General features: G+C 37.5%; 2 protein-coding genes across 3 annotated transcripts in view; one reads left to right on the top strand and one right to left on the bottom strand.

Annotated features, from left to right (window-relative positions):
- The window catches only part of cenpp (centromere protein P), a 110,251-nt gene that overhangs the window by 47,563 nt on the left and 44,536 nt on the right, over window positions 1–18,152 (bottom strand). The window lies entirely within an intron of this gene.
- On the top strand, window positions 5,928–17,357 carry ogna (osteoglycin, paralog a). The gene is made up of 6 exons (XM_076269097.1): window positions 5,928–6,237; window positions 7,371–7,467; window positions 8,360–8,524; window positions 9,239–9,441; window positions 9,636–9,728; window positions 16,679–17,357. Exons 1-6 carry the CDS (start codon window positions 6,076–6,078, stop codon window positions 16,847–16,849), a joined length of 891 nt encoding a protein of 296 aa, XP_076125212.1. The 5' UTR covers window positions 5,928–6,075; the 3' UTR covers window positions 16,850–17,357.

Below are 18,152 nucleotides of genomic sequence, written 5' to 3'. Positions count from 1 at the left end.
GAGCAACAGTGCCTCGTCTATCACGTCATCTGAGCACGCTTCAGTTGATTTTGTTTGCAACAAAAACACTGACGCTAGAAGCTAGACAGATGGCTTTTAAGACCCCGTTTACACATAGGAAAAACACATGAAAACTACGGCCAAATATATGGGATATATGGGAGCCTCCTGGGAAACTCCAGTTTCGCTTTTGCATGTAGGCATAATGAATGGAAAACGCCATTTTTGTATTGTTCCCTCGTTTGTTTGAAATCTCTGATTGGCCACCTGTTTGCTTGAGGGGTTTGCGACACCTTTCCCCAGCTGTTTTTAGCATCGGTGTGAACGGAATTATTTTTAAAAATGAATGAATGTTTTTTTCTGAATAGCCTGGCCTGCTACGTATTTCGTGGTCTTACATTTCGCTATTGGGTGTTGTACAAGATATTGATAGCGCAACAACTTTAAAAAAAATTACCAGAAAACAATGTCAAGGCATTTTTTGAGAAGAAGGATGGTTCGGGTGTTCTTCCTACAACTCATGACAAGCTGCAGTATTTCGTTGCTCTAATTGGTTAGGTCTATCCAATTGAGTACAGATGCATTTCCCCCCTGTATCGGTTGAAACACGCCCCATAATCACATCCCAATGGAGCAGTATCAGACTCAAATTCAAACTAGAATTTAGTATGACGACGTCAGGCTACATGAAACGGTAAAGCCCAACAAGACATCATTTATGAAGTTTCTTTTTGTTTGTTTGTCGTTTTGGCTTTGCGTCGGGTTCGCCCTGTTGGGATTTTCGATAATGATAACAACCTCATGATGCTGATATTGAATTTTAATTTCTGTCGTGTGTAGGCTACTGAGTGGCAGACTATTGGTTTTCATATAGTTTTAATCACAAAGCCTGTCTACCTCAGTACATAGCTAACACTGTCATTTCACGTTTGTACAGCTCTTCACCTCCGTGAACCTGGTGCCCCATGCTTGCCATGCTTGTTATGCTCCTGGCATGCTTGTTAAAACACCAGTCTTGTAGTAATATTGAGCTGAATTCTTAGAGAAAACATAGCCTACTGTAGCATTGTGCTGACAGATAAAAAGTCGCCCATTTAAAATCGCAGTCTGCATTTTAATCCTTGCTTTCCACTTAGTGTGTACACTTGTAAAAATTGTAAAATCCTGGTGCAGTAGGAAAACAGTTAGGGCCTACAATTTTAATTTAGCAGGAGAGGTGTAGGACCTACAATGTTACTTTGGGTGGAGAGGGAGAGGTGTTATTTGATTCCATTTTGAACTGAAATATCAACAACCTTCAAGCTGCATCCTCTCCAATCAGCATCAGTATCAGTAAGTAGGCTATAACATGATTCCCTGTATTTTGTATATCGCCCCAGAGGACTATTAGGGGCAGGCTATATATTATCATCAATTAGGCCTTTACTAAATAATGTAGTCAAAATTATAATTTTATGTTGGTTTAGGTTATTAACAAAACAAAACAAATCCATGGTTCAACGTCATTGTTGGCAAAATTATCATGATAGCTATTATCATAGTAACATAGATTTACTATTTTAGCCCTTTCTATGGTTTAGTCTTGCGTAGGCTACTTTTCTCCTATTTAAATTAGTTTTCCTTAGGTCTCATAGGCTGTATAGTAATATGCTATAATGTATGAAATATACTGTATGTATCTTAATTTATCAATAGTTGCCATAAAATTCATCAGATGTCATCATTTAAGGGCCATCTGTGAGTGGACAGAATGAAAACAATAGATTTCCCATATGTGTTCCATATTAAATTACATTTTATTTGGTTGTTTCTTTTCTTTTAAATTATTTGTCTACTTCAATCATATGGGAAAAGTAACTATATATTTTTGAATCGAGAATCGCTTTTGAATCTAAAATCAATTTTGAATCGAATCTTGAGCTATTGGCTCAAGACATTTGCTGAATCGTGCACCCCTATTCAGCAGTACCACAACAAAAATGTTGATAGAAATGTCCTTGATTGAAATACAAACTAGAAATATAATGTGTGTGTGTATATGATGATGATATATCATGGTCATGTAATGTAATATAATAGTTATTTAATGCAATGGAAAATGTGTAATCAAACCATTGCAAGGGCTTTAAGTTGTTATTTAAGCCACCACTTGAAGGATTGGCTGCAGTGAGCTTCAAAACAACAGCCAAAAACAGATGTGGTCACCATATGGTCACATGCAACTCATCAAGTCTTACTGATTTTAACTGCACATTTAGCAAAGAAGAGAAAAATGCATCTATACAAGTAAACCACTTCCTGTTCAAACAGCCATATTTCATAAACTGTTAGAATAGCTGCTGAGATTGAAGACTAATATATTTTCAACTTTCACTTTGGCCATAGCCTCCTGTTTACTGTTGCCCAGTACCAAGAAAAGCACATGAGGTAAAAGGACAACATGACATAGATTATTATAGTTGGTACCATTTGTGCCCTCGTCATCCACCGGCCAGATGTTCCAACTGAGCCACTGGAGAAAATAATTTACACTATCCAGAGAATACTAAGCATGTACCTAATGCTCACATAATCCAATGACAGCGCAATTCTCTTGACCAGTGTTTTTCAACCACTGTGCCGGGGCACACTAGTGTGCCGTGAGAGATCATCAGGTGTGCCGCAGAAAATTACCCAAATGTCACTCACTGGTCCAGAAAAGCAACTGTTGCATCAAAGAATTTATAACCACATGCTTTCATTGATTGTATGATTGCACTATTATTTGCACTATTTGTGGTATGCAGGCATTGTACAACGGGGCCCCATATCCAGTATTCACAGAATCATCACATATCCAGTTCATAACAACAATTAAATTAGATAGGCCTATAGTCACCTACAAATGAAACAGAGGGCGCTTGTTTTATTGAGCAGGTCTTGCATAGAAGCCATAATAAGACCATATCTGTGTATTATTTGAAATTTTAGGCTATGGTATGTTTATTTTTTCTTCACACAGGATGTTAGTGTGCCGTGGGACATTTTAAGTGTCAAAGGTGTGCCGTGGCACAAAAAAGGTTGAAAAACACTGCTCTTGACTACTTTTTCATTTACTTTAAAACCATCTGTATACCATGTTACTAAGTATTCCTTTCTATGTTGGGGGGTGGGCATGCTATACAGTACTGACTGTGCATGGTGGAGGCAGATATTGTTTCCCCCCCATTACAGTGTCACAAGGTGCATATTTCCCGACATCACTTTAGGTATGAGGCTATATTATTAAACAGAAAAACATAAATGATAAATAATTCTCTCAATTTTAGTAAAACTCAGAGATATCAATACGTGATGGAAAAGAGCTTGCCAAGTTTAAAGAGAGTTGCTGCTAATTCTCACCTCTTTTGGATGAGTCATCATCCTATAGCCTACTTCGTTCGAATCTGTCCATTTTTTTCCAACTTCACCGAAGTCATCCATACACTTGCAGATGCCTGCACTATCGTTGAGCCGCAATCATCCTACACTGTAATTCATCTCCTGTCTCTGATTTGTTTCTAATAATGGCTGGTATTGGTATGCCAGTCTCTCATAGGCCTACTATATTCGAAACTGCAGGTGTCAGTCTACAACTTTGTGAGCATTGAGGAGATAAACTGATATTATGAGAGCGGCTTTCATATCACGTAGTCTGGAAGCCAGCCGAACTTAGCCCCGTCCACAACATTTGAGGTCGGGAAGTTCAGTCTGGACTTGCTCCTTTGTGAAGCAACTATGCCTGAACCAGAGCTGTTTGGACCAATCAAATTGGGCTTTGTTGATGATGGACAGAAGTGCGAATGGGAGAATTTGCGTAACTCAAAAGTGCTAAACTGGAAGAGCGTAAAAAAAGACTTACGCATGAATGGGAGAATTTGAGCCTTAATATCTTTGACTGTTTGTAAGGGTGTAGTAGATGACCAAAGGAGCCCATTAAACTGATCTATTTTTCTGCAACAAATCAGCATTGTTTTTCTTTCGCATTGCGATGCATCAATTGTCCAATACCACTTCAGTATTTAATAAAGCAAGCATTTCTAAGACATTGATTATCGGTCCTGGCTTCATGTTTTTTTTTCCAATAGATAAATGATGTACAGCCTCCACAATTCTTTAACTCTGTGTGGTCTCTTGTGTCCAGTCAGGCTTGACTGACTTGACAGACCATAACAGACATTATATAACTTTCGATATTAGTCACATAAAAGAGACAGATTGTCAAATAATGTCAGATTAAATATTTATTTCTATATTTCTATATTTCTATATCTATATTTATTTATTTCTATATAATAAGTGATATTTAGGCCTTGTGTCTGTATTCATCTCTCTTCATGCATTCCTCAAATGAAACATGAAATACTGGAGTTTGCAAACCAAAATTGGATTTAAAGTGTGAGTGCTGACAGACACTTAACAAATGCATCAAGGTGCTACACAGATCAAAAACACAGAATAAATCTAATCTGTTATGTCTGCCTCTGAGTCACATAGACATCTTGTCATTTGTCAATGAATTGGTGTCCCAACAGGTACACAATATTTGGTCTAAATGTGAACAAACATGAGTGATATATGGATCATATGGTTTATTCAAATGCAAATCACTCTGGGACTGCCAAACTCCCAAAAAAATTTGCTCTGACTATGCGTAGCAAATCTATGCAATGGGCCAAGGCTATTAACTTGAGACCCATGTATCATGGAGTTCAGTTATTCTTACAGAATGTTGTTAGATATGAACTGATTATTTAAGCTTTAACATTTCCTGTCCACTGTAAGCACTTGCACTGAACACCAACAATATGCCACTAGAAAGTCTTGAAGGTTATAGTGCTAACCTGGTGCACCTACAGATGTTTTATAGCTTTTGACTCCAGCCATGCATTGAAATACCACCCTGACAGGGCAATGTACTACAGAAAATTAACACAGTAAAAACATTTTCCAGTTGTTGGCAATGTTCCCAGAACCGTAAATTTTTACACATTCTGATAATTGCTAACACACCTGTAATACTGCTCAGTTTCAGGTCACTTGTTGTTTCCATTCCTTAAAGGTTCCTTAGGCTTATTGTTCACACAGTAAAAATATAGGTAACACTTTACTTGACAGTAAGATAACCCAAAAAATGTCAAATTCTGTATTACAAAATATCTTGGTCTGGCTTTGGGGAAGGGTCACCAGCCATTTTCATTTATAATTAATTTATAACTTCCATGTTGAATTTCATTCACCCCTTCACTTGAAGAGAATGCAATGTAAACCAATATACAGTATATCACATACAGCTGTTAGAAAAAACACAAGCGAATAAAACCTATCCAAAAAAAAAAGCAGACAGACCACAGACAAACACACCCACTCCTCACACACACAGGTGTCTGGGAATAAAAGTACCTTTCCAGTTAACTACCGAGATTTTGCCAGAATTAGACTGATTATGAAAACACAGTGAACATATTAAAAGCCAATTTCATCCGATTAGAAAGATTGGAAAGATTAGGCAGCATTTGGAAAATCCATTTAATGCATGGAATACAGATACAATCTTTCATACAACTGAACAACAATTCTAAATCATCACTAGTTTTATTCCAGTACCTAAGGATTGGCCGACTTAAAGCCAATTGTTAATGTTGTTCTGTCCAGCTGGCATAAATTGTACCACTTGTAACACTTCACAATGCTAAATGTGTGTCAATAAAAGCTGTAGAGTACAGCAAACAAGCTGTATTATTAGTCTTCTGTGTTTTAAGGGGCAGTTTTTGTAAGAGCACTAGTGCACTAGTTTAATGACCCCCCCCCCCCCCCGCCCCTCACACACACATACACACACAAAAAAGAATCCAGAGAAAATGACACCAGTTTGATGTAACCGCCCAGCATGCAAGGGGTTAAAGTCTGTTCCATAAACTCCAGCTTAAGAATCCCCTGGCAGCTACTCGTACAGGCTTTAAATACTGATTTGACAGATCACATTTTACTCCCAGGCACAAAGAAAATAGCCTGCACTGCCGTCTTGCACTCCAACACAACAGCAAGCACGTCTACATGCTTGTGGACAAGATGGCAAACATAATGAGATCCATGTTTTTCACCTTTATATTTGCTCCGTGGGTCCTCTCAGCATCGGCAAGGCAACACTACCATGGTGCCCATTCCAGAAAGGATATACAACTTAATGAAGAAGCCTACTTGGACTCGAGGTTTAAGGTACATTCTCCTTTGCATTAATAACAGCTAATTCACATATTTTTAGAAGAATTAATATGTATTTAAATTCAAACATCTTTTAGATCATCTTGAAAATCTGAAAAGCAAACTGTTCTTGTGAGTATTACCATCAAGCCATTTTCTAGTTTGGTAGAATTAACTTTCTTTTAGTCTTTTAGTAGCTGTAGAAATCAAATTGTGGATAATTTGCAAACGATAATGGTGTAAATGATTGCAAATTTGATGTGCAAGGCAGAATCTGTATCTACACATTTATATTTTTTTAAGAATACATAGATCTTTGAGACAGAATGAGGCAAAAAACTGAGTAGAAAAAGAACAGATGTTACTGACGCAAAATAAATGAATAGCTGAAGACAAAAAATACATGTATTTTGTTATACATAGACTAAAATAAATATGTGAATGAAATGAACATTTTGCATGATGCAATCAGTAACACTGACAATTTTCAACATGCTGTATAAAATGTGTTTCATCTGGAGCAAGGTATCTGGCGTTTATGCTTGCACGAACTCTTTAGGTGTAGTTGTTTATTTTCATTGTATTTTCAGATTGGTTCCTCATGTCGGTCCAGACATTTTGTGCAAATATAAACACAACTGATTTAGACCGTTCATGGCTGGGTCTGATTTCTTCCATTCTTAAGCCATCCCACCCATGAGGCATTCAGCAGTTGGCTGAGTTTTGTCTGGGCTGATTCTGATTAGTCAGCACAAGAGACTACTGGGCAGTGAAAGACATTCCTCTGGCTACAGAATTCTCCAGCTGAGTTTAAACTGCAATCCAACCCAGAGGTCAGAGCTTAGAGCCCTGACACAGAGAGGGTCATCCAACAGGTGCCCAGACCCACACTCAACTCCACTGCAGACCACCAAATTACCATTTCCCATTCATCACAGGTTATGGACTATGAGGGCCAGAAAGAGACCAAAATACATAAATGAGGGTTCCTGTGGAGTAACAGCTATCAAAATGACTCTTTATGAACAAGTCTGCCTTTAGAAAGATCTTTTGGAAACTGCTGAACTGTTGTACTGCAGCTACAGTATATCACCTCTCCTCAATGCCATGTACTGTATACCAATTTCAATTTTTATCTAAAACCACAGAGAGACGTGACCACTGTAACGGACTCCGACTACGACTCTGACTCCGTTTTCTTGCCGGCTGACGCTGCAGAGGACACTGCACCAGGCACAGCTGATGGTAAAGTAGTTCTGAGGCCCTTGCCAGGGTGATTTATGAGGTGTGTGCGCTATAGATTAGTGTTCCTAGTGAAAAAAGTATGTTATAAGAAGCCATCATCCACTGCTGCAGCACGTATGTGAGGATAAGTACAAACTGGTTTGGCTTTGTACGATAAAACCAGCAGATATGATCGCACTCTTCTGTCAGCAGTGTTGTAAATTCAACAGCTACAGAAACAGTGAATTATAATAAATCCTGCAGCACAGACAATACAGTAGGGATGCACATACCATTTTTTTTTTCAAACGGAATATGAGTATTTCCGACATATGTTTACCTTGTTTCTAGCTAATTCATTCTCCTTACAGAGTAGCAGTTTATGTATGGTTATTGATATTATTCTGTAATTCTATATGGGCTTTTGATTAATGTTTTTTTTTATTTAGACCACATGACTTTACTATAAACTGTTCATTTTAATGTTAATGTAATACTTATTGATGTCACTGCAAGTGTACAGTACTAGCCGATCCTGAGTACAGATACTGATATTTCCACCACAAAAACAACTATTAGACTAGCATAAAAATGCAACGAACTGGAAGACAGGTTTTATTATTTTCTTCTCTGCTCTGGTTATTAAAATAAGCATACAATCAGATAGGCCAAAAAAAAATGACAACACCCTATGACCGCGGCCTTTAGTGTCATATAATGTAATGCAAGAAGAGAGTTTTGGCGAGTGTGAGTATGACACCTGATGCTTATCTCGATGTCGCTGTATCCATAACAATACTACTTCTAAAACTGGAAAGAAAAATAAACTGAGGATTGCAAATATATAGGCTAGCATCTGAATACAGAATAATGGCATAAGACACAACTGACAGGAGCTGGCTTTCCATTTCAGATCTGCCCACATGTCTGCTCTGTGTGTGCCTCACTGGATCAGTGTACTGTGAGGAGGTAGTACCTGACATGACCTCTGTGCCAGCCTTGCCCAAGGAGACTGCCTACCTCTATGCACGCTACAATAAGATCAAGAAGATTACAGCCAAAGACTTTGAGGATATTGGTGAGCTTTGCAGCATCCTCTTAGCCTGACATAGCCAGACATACAGCTCTGGAAAAAATGAAGACACCACTGCGCATTTCTCTTATGTCATCCTACATTTGCTGAGTGACCACTCAACTACAGCTCTTAGATACTACACAGACATAAAAAAAACATTACACCTTGCACATTATTAGCATAAAATACCTCAGTATTAGAAAGCATACTGAACATGCTTGTACATTTGATTCAGTAAATTTGAAACTATGACATGGAATCAGGTGAACATGGCCCATTGGCAATCACAATAGCTTATGTTACATCCACATCCTGATAATCAGTGGACACATGATTTTCTATTTCCTGTTAATAAAGAGAATGTGATTGCAAACAGACAGAGAATGGTGACAAGAATTAAGTGTTTCCCAAACATCTATACTTGCTCATTTGTCACAAGAAAATGCTGAAAGAGAAAAAGCAGTCGCCATGTTTGCTTGCATTCATATTTTTGCCAAAGAAATGACTAAAACGTTTCTCACTGAAATTAGTTGTCATTGATTTTTTGGCATTGTATTTGACTAAGAATGGCCTGACTGAGTAACCAACAACTGACAATGGCCCTACATGAAAGATTAAAGAATAACACACATCAAGCATAAACATTGCTTAGATTAATTCATTCTTTATCTTGGTTCCATAAGTTAACTTGATCATCAACATGTCTTTGTCTTGCAGTCACTTTGAGAAGGATTGACCTTACTGGAAACCTAATTTCTGAGATTGAGGATGGTGCTTTTTTAAAGCTTACTCTTCTAGAAGAGCTCTCACTGGCTGAGAATCAGTTGGTAAAGCTTCCAATGCTGCCTGCCAAGTTGATCTCCTTCAATGCTAATCACAACCACCTTAAGACCAAGGGTGTCAAGGCCAATGCTTTCAAGGTAGGGTGCCATGACTTGCATGAGAACGAGAAATAGTTATATCTCTAGGACAAAACTATTCATCTTGTTATTGCATTGTCAGAGCTAATCTACATGTGTGTTCAATTATTCAAGGAACTGTATTACATTATACATTATTTAGTGTGCTGTTGTTCATTACATTCATTGTTGTTTTGTCTTCCGTATCACAACAGAAGTTGACCAAGATAGTGAATATTTTCCTTGCTCACAATGAACTGGAGGCAGTGCCCCAGATTCCAGAAACTGTACGCATACTGCACCTGCAGGTAAGTAAATCCCAAGAAATCCCTCAACCCAAATCATTAGGTGTAGGCTGATAAATGAAGGAGCAAATTAAATAGGACATGACAGAATATGGCCTCTCCAATAGTCCATCACCTTTAAAACACAGGACATCTAACATTAAACAGTCATCCTTACTCAGTGCTGTAAATTTACCCGTTCCAAACGGTCAAGCACAGCAGGATGTCCAAAGAACTCAAATATCTGCAGCATGAGTTTAACTGCTCATGACTAGAGATGCACCAAAATGGAATTTTAGGGCCGATAACGATAATTGATATTTATCGGTTTGTTGTGGCCGATACCGATACAAATAACCGATAATATCACTCTTGAAAAAAAAATTAGAAAAATGTATTGGGGACAACATTTAATAAGCATTTAATTTGTTTAATTGCAGTAATTTTACCTACCACCAATGACGGATAGAACTCATAATAGTCCTCAATGGTATCGGAACGCCAGATTTTGTTCAAACCTACACACCTATGGCTACTGAAAATTGTAAGGTTCATTTATCAAATGTTATTTTGAAGTATTAAAAAACATCGTTGTTTTAGAATTTTCGAACAAAATGGGTGATAATTGGAGGTGTTACGATACAGCAGTCAACAAAATAGCAGTAGCCTAGGCCTAATGTGTGGCTCCTTTAAGTGAACGTGACGTTAGTGAGTTATGAATGAGTGGCCAACAGTGTGTGAATCGTTTTCATATCTATGGAGTAAACACACAGATAAACGGCCAGAAGCTGGGAAAAAGCTAGCGACTAAATCAGAGTTTGTGAGGGAAACTTATGTAGGCTATAGTTTCAACTGTGGGTAATTGAATAAAGCTGCAACTCCTTGGACTGTATTCGTCTCTCCAACTTGCTCTGGGTAGGCTCCGCTCTGCTTAGGTTAACTTAGGTTAAACAGGATCATTCACGAGAGAATTTTGGGCTGCAGGGATTTGACGCAGATCTTGTTAGAATGGTGAAATGCATCCACACAGCTGACCTTATTTTGAGGAAGAAGTATACAACCAAGCTCTTATCGGCCTAAATTCTGTTTTTTATCGGCCAATATATCGGCCGCAGATATTGTGCATACCTACTTATGACCATGAAGCACCGCATTACCCTTTCACACCAATAACCTGAGTCAGGCCGGGATTATTTGACTAAGGTGTAACCTAACAAATTCAGATGAAGGAAGAAGACTACTCAGGTTGTGGGAATTCAGATAGGACCCAAGTCACCACCTGGGAAAACATTAGATAGATAGTCTATATTTAATTTTTACTATATTTAGTTTTTAGGCTTTTTATCTTTCGTAATCTGGATTTGTACTTTGTTCAATTTGATAATGGAGCTAATACTATCATGTCATAAAGGAAAACTGACTTCTGCATCTTCTAGGCTCTATATCTTCCATAACCTATATGAAAGATACACATGTATTAATGCATTATTTTCCAAATTGTAATGTTGTTAGCAACAAAGAAGTTCTTAGCCAACCCAGTCAGGCCAAAATCAATCCACATCTCACCCATTACACATAATATTAAACTCTCTATCAGCTACAATGTACGCAATATGTATGTATTGGCAGCCGTGGCCTACTGGTTAGCGCTTCGGACTTGTGACCGGAGGGTTGCCGGTTCGAACCCCGACCAGTAGAAAGCGACTGAAGTGCCCTTGAGCAAGGCACCTAACCCCTCACTGCTCCCCGAGCGCCGCTGTTGTTGCAGGCAGCTCACTGCGCCGGGATTAGTGTGTGCTTCCTCACTGTGTGTTCACTGTGTGCTAAGTGTGTTTCACTAATTCACGGATTGGGATAAATGCAGAGCCCAAATTTCCCTCAAGGGATCAAAAGAGTATATATTAGGGGTGTGAATCTCTCATGTAAAAGACGATGCGAGATCTAGATACATGGGCAATTCGATACAAGAAAAGATACATGTTCATAAAAAACGATTCGATGCGATTCGATGCAATTTGATGCAGTTCAAGAATGGAAAGCATTCTGAAAGATTTTTTTATCATTTGCTCAAGGTGCACATTAATTTTATATTATCAGTTATCATGATCATGGTTATCAATTAGGCAAAAAAATGTGTGAATATGATTATCTAAACTGAGGTTTGTTTCATATACTGTATTGAAATGAAAAAAATATAGTCTACATTTCAGTCAAACACAGCAGCCAAATACAACATATTTTTTTACTTTATAGATTTTATAGAGTTATATCTGATTGTTTTCATGGAGCTGTAGCCTTGTTGAGGTAAGACAATACCGAAATAAAATAAAACAGTGCTTAAGACACTCTTGGCCTTTTCTCATATAGCCTACAAGAATAAAATAGGCCTACATATCAATGAACTCTCTGGGTTTATTTTGTTCCAACGGTATACCTAATGCAGAAACCTATAATGCCACAAGTCTGAGTGAATATGAACAAAATAATTGGCTAATAATTTGTGCATCGTTTTAGCAAGGGCCAAATTATTATTTAACATTAAGGAAATCCCTTCATCAAACGTAAGGCTATACTCTACAGACTATCATTGCTGTTTAGTGTTTCATTTCGCGCTGGATTTTGAAAAACAAAAGAGTAAAAACTGTAAAACAAACGACCGAGTGAGAGTTGTCACGTGCTTAAGTTGCAGTAGATGTATGGGTAATGAGGTCATTTGACAACTTTGGGCAATGAATGTAGCCAAAAACGAACTGCATTACCCACAATTCCGTGCCACGTATAGTTTCAAAACCGGACGTGGGATGAACGCGCTGCTTAGAACGTAAATGAGAGTCTGAGCGAAGAAAAGGTTGTGAACTGATTCGTAACAAGTAAATCGATATAATGACCGGTTCATTTCAGTTTTATTCCGATACGGGGCTTCACGTATAGATGTAGCCGTATCTTACATGTTAAAAACGAATACCGATACGTATCGGTTAATCTTTACACCCCATATACTTCTACACAACCAATGGCTGCGCTGAAAACTTCAGTTTTAACCTTATGAGCCCTAGGCTATTTTCAGTGTAATTTTTCTCCCTTTACTTTGAAACTCTTATCTTGGTCATTGTAATGGCCATCTATACATGACAGTCTGGGCTACCCACATCTGGGAAAGTATGATGTGATAATATTTGCATATGTCTTATGTCTATATGAAAAAATAATTTGCGTTTTATGAATATATTTCTACTGGCATGCTTCCTAGTGACATTAATGCAATTAAAAAAAGAAAGAATCATATCTGTGTAGGCAGGATTGTCTGGAATCGGGCAATATAAGAATCATGTATACGTACTGACAAATAGTTTACATTAGAAACAATTTGAATTTGTTGAGATTTTCAAAACCGAATTACTTGAGCTTATTGTACAAAGGCATGGCTTATTGTACAGAGGCATGCTTTATATCCTCATATTCGGTAAGGTCTGCTGTTTATTTTGATATATTTCACCAAGACTATTGCGTGTGCAGAATGTAAATATGATTACATTTCATGTAAGTTAAATTTAAAAAAAAATCTCGCGAACCGTTTATCACACAGTTTAGCCGCTAACATCATTGGAATGCTTAGGTTCCACTCGTTCACGTACTCAGCAAGGAATTTAACAGAGAAGGAGGGATGTGAATTTTGACGCAATTTGCGTTCATCAGCCTGTAAGGGTTAAACAACACAGACGTGTAGAGAAAAAGATGGGAGAGCGCTGCAGTGGGTCACTAGTGAATGAAAATGTTTCAGGTGCTCTTCAAGGGAAATGGGCAGATAGAGGATAGAACACAGACGTGTATTTTCTTTGAAATTGAGTAAACAGCTCAGCATTTAAAAGACATGCAGTACTTCCAAAAGTAGCTTCAGCGTAATTTCACCACTTGTTATGCCTCTCGGAAATCAAAAGTGAACTGAGAGGGTCCAGGCCAATTCACAATTGAAATTTGGTTTGGTGTATGCCAGACTAAAAATTATATTATTCATACAGCAACTTTAAATAGAGAAATATTGTTCACAAAACAGAGCCATTTAAGGACATCAACACCACAACATGAATAACACTACACAGGCAACACAGCAGTCTAATCCATGACCCAAACTCTTAATGTAACACATTCAGTTGCTTGCATACAGTAACATGCCTTCTCAAAGATGGAGAACAAAAGCTAGCTGTCAGTAACAGCTCTTATGGTTCTTCACTGGCCAGCTGAACCAACCATCTGAAACAAGGAGAGGTCACCACCTAGGGCAGTACATGGGCAGTATTTTAATTAGATGTATTTGAAATATGTATTTGATTACTTAAGCATATTTTGTCCTTTGTATTTTGCAGGACTGGAAAAAAATGAATGTAGTTTGTAACAAAATACTTTGAGGGATTGTATTTAGAGTATTTCAAATACTTAAATATTTAGGAAAAATCTGCCATTTTTTTCTCAAACAAGCCAAAATTCCATCACTCATTTAAATATTCTGCCTATAACCATGACAATAGGCTATCATAGTCCGGGAGCCAAAGTTTTGGTGAATCTGGTTTTGTCGTTTAAATTTTTTTCTTTACTGTTTCTTGTTGCCAAGGGTTTACTCAATAAGAATAGGGAGGGTGCCTGGTGATATCCCTTGGGCAATTCCCTATATTCAGCTCTAAAGTTATGGTTATGGTTAAAGAATTTGGCAAACACTTTTGTCCAAAGTGACATACAAATAACAACAATACAATAGTTACATTTAACAGTAAACAATTTAAAAAGTTGGTAAACAACAATGTCAATTCAATCAATAGCCTAATGAAATTAAACAAATTCTATAATATACAAACCATAACGCATAAGGATCACTTAATAAACTAAGTGCATGTTGAACAGATATGCCTTTAGACCCCTCTTGAAAGACCATCCCCCAAAAAGTTGACCTAAATAGCGATTTGTCCATAAAAATGCCAATTTCATTACACTTTTGGAAGGACAGCATGAAATGTAAACCCATTTTAACCTTTTTCTTGCAGTAGTATGCCACATTGTGACCAACTTAAAAGTGTTAGATCCAACTTTTGTCTTTCACGATCCCCTCTGGACATGTCTGAAGTTGGAAAAAATTAAAAGAAAAGTCAACTGAGGGAGCCAAAATGGTCAACTTTATTACCCTTCTGCAAAGACAACATGGGGTGTAAACCCAATTATTTTGTTTGTGCCAATTTTTGGTCACCCTGTAGACAACTAAAAAGTATTAGATCTGTCTGTTAATCATCCCCTTAGAACAGTGGTCCCCAAACTTTTTCTTCCGAGGGCCAGCTCAAAATGCCTGGCTCTAAGTGAGGGCCAGAGACTCGGAGTATATCAGCAACCATAAATAGCTTAGTGCTGTGAACAGTCTACCTTAGTTGAATATTCCATTACATTTAATCATAGGCTACTGTAATTTAATACCATTGCTAGCTGTGTTTATATTGCCATCATGCCATATCAGTGTAAAATGTAGCTCAAATGAAATATTCAAAATGTGTGAATTCTGAACTCTGTGTCTTTGCATAGCTCAAATTGTGAACAAGCAATATCCTACAAATAATTTAAAGTTCTCAAACTATGAGAGTTTTATGAAGTGCTGGCAAAAACATCTGAAATGACCACTTTCACTCACCTGAAAAACTCAACTTTGTGAATTTGTATGAACATTTGAACGAGAGGATAAAAAATTGAAATAATTATCCCAGAAAGTCCCAGAAATATGACTTGAATAGAAGTTAGTTAGTTATTAGCAATTAATTGAGCACTGATACAGTCAGCATAGGCCTCTTAAATTGTTTGCAAGTAGGCCTACATTTCATTCCGTTTTCGATGGCAAACGCAAAACAGCGCCAAAACAACCACCAGTGGACAAAAAGAGTATTACACGTGTACTGTTAAGACTCGCTATAGAGAATGAATGGGGGAAATTACGGAGGTTATAGTTTGACGATGTCATACTCCCATGCGGGGCAGATGCTATATACCACGGACATGTTTTGGGGGGCCACCCAAAATGAGGTGGCGGGCCGTATCCGGCCCGCGGGCCATAGTTTGGGGACCACTGCCTTAGAACATACTTTAAAGTTGAAAGGAAAAAAGTAACTTCAGGAGCTTGAATTGTCAGGTGTGTCAAGGGCTACAAGACTAAAATATGAAACTGATACAGATAAAATACTGAGGGAGAACATTAGGACATGGACCCCTTCTGACCATGACCCCATGACCTTGAGTACCTAACAGCATTCTCACTACAGGACAGTATTAAAACCACTTATTGACATGAGGATTTATATGAGATAACATCCGCCGAAGTGTTCTGATATGCGGAAATAATGGAGGAGACGGAAACCTCTCCGATGTGAAACAGTGGAGTGGAGTTTTTTTCCACCAAGTTAATTAATTCAGTATATTGGAACACCTTACAGGATGTTATTCTGTTTGTCCCCCATGTTGCCAGTCATAAATGTAAGCAATAGGCATGCATTTATAGCACAAAAAGGTAAATGCAGTTCTGTTTAAAAAGAGGCCGACCTGTTCAATTTGTTGTACTACTTTAAATGGTTATGGTACTTTCAATGAGGAAATAGTATTTCTTGTCTCTTTGGGATATGTTTTCAATAATATGCCTTGAAGTTTGTTTTTGTTTTTTTCAAGTTGGTATACCATGATTATTGTGTGGGTATTTTTGTATTTTCAAATAACTAATAACTAACTAATAACTATTTTAATGAAATACATTTTTCACATCAGTATTTTGTATATTATTTGTAGTCTGAAACAAAACAGTTTTTGATTTATTTGTGCCCACCTCTGCACCTAGGCATACATTTCACTTTGAGCCACTAAGCCATCAGCTTCACAATGCAATAGTAACCAATATTGAGATATCTTGCAAGATAAATTCACTGAGATTTAACAATCTTCTCCTTTCTTTACAGAATAACAACATCTCCTCAATTAGTGATGACACATTCTGTAAAGGGAACAATACCTACTACATTCGACCAAACATGAATGAGATCCGACTGGATGGAAACCCAGTCAACCTGGCCCAGTACCCAAACAGCTTTACCTGCCTTAAGTCACTGCCAATTGGACGATACCATTGAGCATGATTAAAACTAAAATCTGTATGTGGCAAGTGGCAAACATGTCTCCAGTCTTGAGAAGTATCATGTTATGGGCTGATTCTGTTTGCATTAGGTGACTCAAAGTCTTAAATTATACATTTCACAACAAAAGTTGGGTCTTTTCCCTAACATGTTGTGCCAGTCACACAAATGCTCTCTGAATGCCTTTTTGCTCGTCTCTGTGTACCAGTTAAGTTCATCTTTACAGTCTGTAGACTGGCTTTCAGCAATGACTGACATTGAATCATTACTTGTGTCCACTGTACATAAAATCCTTCTTGACTTCCCAAAAAAATGGAGTCAAACTCTCCCCTTTTCTTAGAATTCTGTGAATTTCCTTCACTTTAACTGTACTTATTAAAACTATTTAAAACTGATTGTAGGAATAAAGAAAATAAGGGACAGATACAACAGTAGGCTATTGAGAAGATAAATCAAGGTGGCTATATTACATTTCTAAGTGAATTATTTTTCTACTAAATGAACACTTATTCTGATGGCTACTACAGATGCATGTGATAATCTGAAAATAATACATTTTCCTGTTTAGTCCCTGAAACAGATCCGTTTTCAACACTAATGAAATGTTTTACTTATGATACAACCCATTTTAATATATTATATTCAAAACAGGTAATGGTTAAGCTTGTTAGTTTGTTTGTCTGAGAACACTTGTCGACAAGTCTCCCATTACTTTAAAAATCGGTGAATATGCCATCCATACTCACCCAACATAAACACATCAAATGTGTCTCATGCACAGTCAGTCCCATTTGGCTTCACAAGACTTTCATGTGATAGTGCTGCTAATGTTAACAATCACATGTGGCTAAATGTTTGCTTGGAGGCAATCCCTCAATAGCCACCTTCATCTTGAGACTTGTCTTCTCCTTTACCATTAAATACAGTGGCTTCAATGAAGGAGTCTACTCCACATTCACAGACAGCTGGTACAGAAGTGTAGTATGGTTAAAAAAAACACGAAACCACCAGACCAGAGAGGGTGTTTCTTTTAAAACATAAATAAAGACACAGTTGAGTCATGGCAATGGTATAAGAATGTTGCTGTTGCTCCACCATTTCATCATGTTTGACATTTTTTTCTTTTTAAATATATGAGCATCTGATCTTGCTATAATAATGTATTAACCTAGGATTAACTACCTATGTGAATTATCAAAGTATGCTGTACAGAAATGCATTGTCTGTATTGTTTTATGGCATCCTTAATTATTTTAATAAAACTGTTTTAGTTAAATCTGTGGTGAGTGATCTGTGCACA

This window comes from Alosa pseudoharengus, unplaced genomic scaffold, assembly GCF_046254945.1.
Source record: "Alosa pseudoharengus isolate Yale_2024_CS ecotype anadromous, Long Island Sound unplaced genomic scaffold, YU_APseudo_1.1 YU_APseudo_1.1_scf_5, whole genome shotgun sequence".
NCBI lineage: Eukaryota > Metazoa > Chordata > Actinopteri > Clupeiformes > Clupeidae > Alosa > Alosa pseudoharengus.
The sequence above is the reverse complement of the archived record's forward strand: the minus strand, read 5'-3'. Positions and strand labels throughout refer to the sequence as shown.